Raw genomic sequence first — 6653 nt, 5'->3', positions numbered from 1 at the left:
GGCATGTTCATCGTCAGCTTCCCCTACGCGGTGCACCAGGGCGGCTACTGGTCCATCGTGGCCATGGTGCTGATCGCCTACATCTGCTGCCACACGGGCAAGATCCTCGTCGACTGTCTGTACGAGACCAACCCCATGGGCCGCCTGGTCAGGGTCCGCACCAGCTACGTGGAGATCGCCGAGCACGTGTGGGGGAGGAGGTACGGGGCCCGGCTGGTCAACATGGCCCAGATCATCGAGCTGCTGATGACATGCATCCTCTACGTGCTGCTGTGCGGAGACCTGGTCGAGGGCAGCTTCCCGGACTCGCCGCTGAGCCTGAGCTCGTGGATCATGGTGAGCACGGTACCGCTGCTGGCCTGCGCCTTCCTCACCTCCCTGCGCCGGGTGTCCTGGTTGTCCTTCTGGTGCACCGTGGCGCACATGCTCATCAACCTCATCATCCTCATCTATTGCTTCATCCGCGCGCCCCACTGGCACTGGGGGGATGTCAAGCTGCGTATCGACGTCTGGACCCTGCCCATCGCCCTGGGCATCATCGTCTTCAGCTACACCTCGCAGATCTTCCTGCCCACCCTGGAGGGCAATCTCACCGACAGGAGCAAGTTCGCCTGCATGATGCACTGGACACACGTCGCCGCCGCCGTCTTCAAAGCTCTCTTTTCCTACATCGGCTTCCTGACGTGGGGCCTGGCCACCCAGGAGGTCATCACCAACAACCTGCCGCACCCCAGCTTCAAGATCGTGGTCAACCTCATCCTGGTGGCCAAGGCCTTGCTGTCCTACCCGCTGCCTTTCTACGCCGCCGTCGACCTGATGCAGACCGCCTTATTCAAGGACAGGTGAGATCAGCGCCCACCTCCCACCTCCACCCCCACCCCCCTGCGAAAACTGCCCCTTTAAAAACTGCCCCCTGGATAACTACCCTCTACGACAATTGCCCCCCACCCCCCTCCACTCTTTTGTGGGCTCAGTAGGTGTTTTGCTATCTATTCGGGGTACCCGTCGCGATATAACCTTCGTGGTTGATAACGACGTTAAACACCAAATAAATTAAGAAAGAAAGTATTCGGGGTACCGTTCTCCCTTGTACGGTTTATCCGTGACCAAAAGCAAACACTATAACGCTTTTTGAGGCCAATTTCTGACTGCACGGATTTTTCCTTATGTTTTATGCTTATGCTTTTATTAAATCCACCCGCTTGATATAGCCACTTTTGTCCTGCACCAAGGTGACCTTATTAAGCGGAGTCTACTGTATCACTACAACAAAGGTCTTTCAAACTAATGGATCATTTCCGAGGTCAACATCGAACGCAGAGACGAAGAAGAATTTCCTTTGTCATATGGCAGGAATGTCAAGGGTACATATTTAAATGTACAGGCAAAAATATAAAGTTAAGCTGCGAAGAGGCTCTTTTTGGGTATTTCACACGTGATATCCCCAGAGAGAAAACCTTCATAATTAATCACCTTATATTGATATCGAAAATGTGCATAAGCCAGTTTAAGTACGGAAATCCAAAAACTAACATGAAGGTCTTATTTCAGAACCAAGCTCGACTTCGAAATCTCTAGTAAAATTGAACTGTGTATAAGAATATAGATAAATAGTAGTATAGTGCTGTTAATGTAAAGTTATTTATATATCCGCCGTGTGATGCTGTGCTGAAAACTAGTACTGTAATTGGTAATTTGTAAATTCTCGCCTTTGTCCATCGAGCGTTGGATTAATTAACTTGTTATGTATTGTCCCGCTGAAAATGATATTACTTAACAGAAATATGGGAACAACAACAACAACAACAACACACACACACACACACACGCACTCACACACACACACACGCACATACACGCAAACAAACGCACAAACTACTAGACATAGCAAAGGTGAATGAAATAGCTGTAACGTTAGAGTAACTGTAGTGAAGAGTGTCCATTATATGAATACATGTCCAGGCTAGGTATTAAGGATAAGCGGAAAGAAGTAGAAAAAATAAAAAATAAAAAGACCCATGAAGAAGGATGCTCCCCGCCCAACAACAACAACAACAACAAAAAAAAGAAGGGTTGCAGCAGCCTGCATGCAACTGAGGTAAAAAAAGAAAAAGAAAAAAAAAGAATTTCCTTTGTCAATGGGCTTAGCCATATATGTCGCTCTTGACTGGCACGTCAAGAAATCCAATGAGTACCTCGACTGACTTGTAGACTTGTACAAAAAAATACGTTCGTAATGTTTTGTTTGTCATGTCTACAACATTGACGGCAGTATATTTATTACTATTTCAAAAAAATGAATTATTTTAAAGCCATCTGTAATGCGTCAATGACCATTGACGGGTGCGTGTAACCGAAACTTAGTCACCACAAACTACCACGAAAAAGGAAGGCTAAAGAGCCAAGAAAGCAGATCGTGGAGAAGCTTCTGGGGCCAGAGTTTGCTTGTCTCATAGAGTCATTCTGTGCACGTGCAATGAGGCTCGTTCCGTATGATTCTCGCTTCCACTTCTCACAGGCTCACGACACTGGGTTGGTTTTTTTGGGGGCGAGGGGGTGAGTTGGAAGTGGGGTTCTCTTCAGCCTTGTTACAGCTGAGGACACCCCCTGCCTTAACGCACAAAGCGTAAATTACCTGTGGTACTTGTACTTGTTATGATTGTTGCCTGCCTTGTGTTCATTGGATTTGTAGGCGTCGAGACAGACTTACGGATAAAGCTACTTTACTGACGTCCTCGCATATAGATACTGATCGCTTCTCTTTTCTTCTTCTTTTTTTTTTTTGAGAGAGAGAAACAGGCAGAGATCTTGCCCAGACTTTTGAAGCCTAGTCAGATTGGACAATGACTGGCCGACGTATAGCTGGGAGAGTTGAGTAGAGGTTGTGGGGAAGTGTCTTTCCTTCTTTTATTTTTAAAAAAAATGTATTTATTTTACTTTTTTGTTGCTCTTGTTGTAATAGGTCTAGTAGCTTAGGGGTAATAATAACAGTAGAAAGTGCAGTATGAAAGTGCTGGCGCACTTGCAAAAACACAAAAACAATGTGCATAAAACGCAAAGGAGTTTCAACTTATCCAAAATTGTCCTCTGTGAAAACGCCGGATAAGAACGGATTCACGAATTCTCCTGACAAAATTTGCACTTATCCGAAGTTTCAAACATTATTCCAAACAAAAAAAAGTTGTTTCTATTTCAGATCGAAGCCCAGCAGTGAGGGGGGAACATTGTTTCCGAGTTGTATGGACGAGAGAGGGATGATGAAAGTGTGGGGGCTTGCTCTACGACTGCTGCTGGTTATCTTCACAACTATGCTAGCCATCATCATTCCTCACTTTTCTCTGCTCATGGGGCTTATAGGAAGCTTCACTGGTAAGAGGTCTTTTTACATTTTGTCAAGTTTTGACTAAATGTTTTAACATAGAGGGGGAATCGAGACGAGGGTCGTGGTGTATGTGTGTGTGTGTGTGTGTGTGTCTGTCTGTGTGTGTGTGTAGAGCGATTCAGACTAAACTACTTGACCGATCTTTATGAAATGTGACATGGGAGTTCCTGGGAATGATATCCCCGGAGATTTTTTTCTTTTTTTCGATAAATACATTTGATGACGTCATATCCGGTTTTTTGTAAAAGTTGAGGCGGCACCGTCACACCCTCATTTTTCAATCAAATTGATTGAAATTTTGGCCAAGCAATCTTCGACGAAGGCCGGACTTCGGTATTGCATTTCAGTTTGGTGGCTTAAAAATTAATTAATGACTTTGGTCATTAAAAATCTGAAAATTGTAAAAAAGAAATTTTTTTATAAAACGATCCAAATTTACGTTCATCTTATTCTTCATCATTTTCTGATTCCAAAAACATATAAATATGTTATATTTGGATTAAAAACAAGCTCTGAAAATTAAAAATATAAAAATTATGATCAAAATTTAATTTCGGAAATCGTTTTAAAAACTATTTCATCTTATTCCTTGTCGGTTCCTGATTCCAAAAACATATAGATATGATATGTTTGGATTAAAAACACGCTCAGAAAGTTAAAACGAAGAGAGGTACAGTAAAGCGTGCTATGAAGCACAGCGCAACCGCTACCGGCGCCAAACAGGCTCGTAACTTTCACTGCCTTTTGCACTAGCGGCAGACTACGTTCAGTTTCATTCTGTGAGTTCGACAGCTTGACTAAATGTTGTATTTTCGCCTTACGCGACTTGTATTTGTTAAAGATTTTCGGAGGTTTTTAAAGTTTTTCTTTATCTGTGATTTTGTTTTACTCTTCTCAATTACAGTTCTAAACATTCATCGAGGGTAATTAGCGAGCGTAATTTTTTTACTATAATGACGTTTGTCTCGGTGACTTTGGCATCATAAGCAGTGGAAAAACAGGTCCCTGACAGACTTGCTTGACATGATATCCACACGTGTGATTTGAACGATTATTATCTCACGAGTGTCTCTCTCACGTATATAGGATAAATGTTTGTATCTGTCTATGTGTCTGTCTGTCTGTCTATGTGTCTGTCTGTCTACGTGTCTGTCTGTCTGTCTGTCTGTCAACCTGTCTGTCTAAATGTCTGTGTGTGTGTCTGACTTGATATATGTCTGAGTCTCCATGTCTGTGTGTCTGTGGTGTATGTTATCATACATGTTTTCTCTTGTGACCAGGCACCATGCTGTCCTTTGTGTGGCCGTGCTACTTTCACCTGAAGATCAAGTGGTACGTGCTGCGATGGCCGGCCAGGGCCCTGGACATTGGTATCATCGTCCTAGGTTTTCTGTTCGGTACCGTCGGCATGTATTACTCCGCGCATGCGCTCTCCAGGGCCTTCAGAGGACTTCCGCCGGAACCTATACATGGATTATAGAGTAAAGACCTCTACGTGAATAATGAGCTGTGTTTTCTTGATGGTGTCTGGCTGGAGTTAGCAGGTTTACCCTTTGAGACATCAGTTAACTGACTTCAACCCAAGTGAAAAACCAACAACTAACGAGTGGGTTGTGACTGGCACGAGTTAAACAGTTGACTATTTGAGACCTCTACACGAATAATGAGGTTGTTTTCTTGTTGGTGTGTGGCAATGGTTACAAGGTTGACTATTTGAGGCATCAGTAAACGAAATTCAACACAATTGAAAAACAAACAAATAACGAGTGGGTTGTGACCGTTTTCTTGGTGTAAGGTTGACTGTTTGAAACACCAGTAAACTGACTTCTTCATGAATGGGCTGTGATTGTATTCTTGTTGGTGTGTGTGACACAAGTTATGATGTACACGATTTGACACGTCAGTAACCTGACCTCATCATGAGTGAGTTGTGTTGTTGCTTTTTGACATACATTATAACGTGACTGACTTGGCAAATTAGAGAGTTGAACTCATACGGTTGAATTTGTGAATCCTTTTTGGCGTTGTACGAATTCCCAAACGACTGAAAACGGATTTTTGTAAAAATGGAGGTGAGATGGAGCTTTGACTTGTTTGGCTTGGTGTGCGAGTTAATTCCAATGATATAAAAGAAACAATGTACTGACCTCATTTGCGATGAGCTGAGTTGTTGTGGCTCTGTTGTGGGTGAAATGTGACTTATTTTGTTGTTGCTGACTATTTGCTGTTGTTAAATAGAGTGAAGAAAAGGGTGAATGTGGGAACGTAGGAACGCAAGGAGCACAAAACAACTGAATTGAAATGATACCCAGTCAAAAAAGAGAGGAAGAGGATGAATCAGATTCATTCCTGAACCTTGGTCAGCTATTGTGTAGAAACAAACCCTGTTGATTTTGAAGGAAGAGGGGTAAAAAGTGCCCCCTTGACAATTGCCCCCCGGACAAATGCCCCCCGACAACTGCCCCCCCCCGGACAACTGCCCCCCCCCCCCACGGGCCATGGGAGGACAATTACCCCCCGGACAATTGCCCTGCCCCCCCCCCCCCCCGATTTTTGTATCATCACTCTTTGTGCAAGTTTTTGCAAAAGCTAATTCACTACAATAAGTGTGTGTGTGTGTGTCTCTGTCGGTTTGTCTGTGTGTATGTCTGTCAGTTTTTCTATATCTGTGTTTACATTATTTCTGTGTATGTGTCTATGTGTCTGGCTATGTGTGTGAGTGTGTGTTTGCATGTGTGTGTGTGTGTGTGTGTGTGTGTGTGTGTGTGTGTGTGTGTGTGTGTGTGTGTGTGTGTGTGTGCGTGTGCGTGTGTGTTGAAATCAGGAAGCATAATATAGATATCATAGAGATAATCAATTGTAGACTTTAATTACCTATGCATGCCACGAGACAGCAATGCAACACTTGATAACTCTGTAAACACACAGAAAAGAATGGGGGGAGGGGGCAAATATCCTAGGGGGGGGGGGCAATTGTCCTGGTGGAAGTTGTCGGGGTGCAGTTGTCCGGGGGGCAGTTATCCTGGGGGCAATTAGCATAGAACCCCAGCTGACATGTAACGATGGTTTTACATTTGGTTGTGTAGCACACTTAAGCTTATTCTCTTGTTATGAATCTCTCTCTATCTCTCTCTTTATCTCTCGCTTGTGAGGTGGTGTGTTAATTCAGGCTGTCTGTTGCTGAAAAGTAGTTGATTTGCTGAATATGTAGCTCTTAAATGTCGTGTGGTGATTGGCTTTTAACGTGTGGTGAAAAGAACAAAATCTAGCG

The 6653-nt window shown here is 43.9% G+C and overlaps 1 protein-coding gene across 1 annotated transcript in view; it reads left to right on the top strand.

Moving 5' to 3' along the window:
* The window catches only part of LOC138966349 (vesicular inhibitory amino acid transporter-like), a 10554-nt gene extending 4740 nt beyond the window's left edge, over positions 1–5814 (top strand). Inside the window, exons 2-4 of the mRNA XM_070338542.1 lie at positions 1–842; positions 3209–3369; positions 4663–5814. Coding sequence (XP_070194643.1) covers positions 1–842; positions 3209–3369; positions 4663–4862 — 1203 coding nt within the window. The 3' untranslated portion in view covers positions 4863–5814. The remainder of the gene's footprint in view (positions 843–3208; positions 3370–4662) is intronic.
* Positions 5815–6653: the final 839 nt, after the last annotated feature.

The sequence above is a fragment of the Littorina saxatilis genome, linkage group LG5 (genome assembly GCF_037325665.1).
Source record: "Littorina saxatilis isolate snail1 linkage group LG5, US_GU_Lsax_2.0, whole genome shotgun sequence".
Taxonomy (NCBI): domain Eukaryota; kingdom Metazoa; phylum Mollusca; class Gastropoda; order Littorinimorpha; family Littorinidae; genus Littorina; species Littorina saxatilis.
Note: the sequence above shows the minus strand (reverse complement) of the source record. Positions and strands in the feature narration are given on the sequence as shown.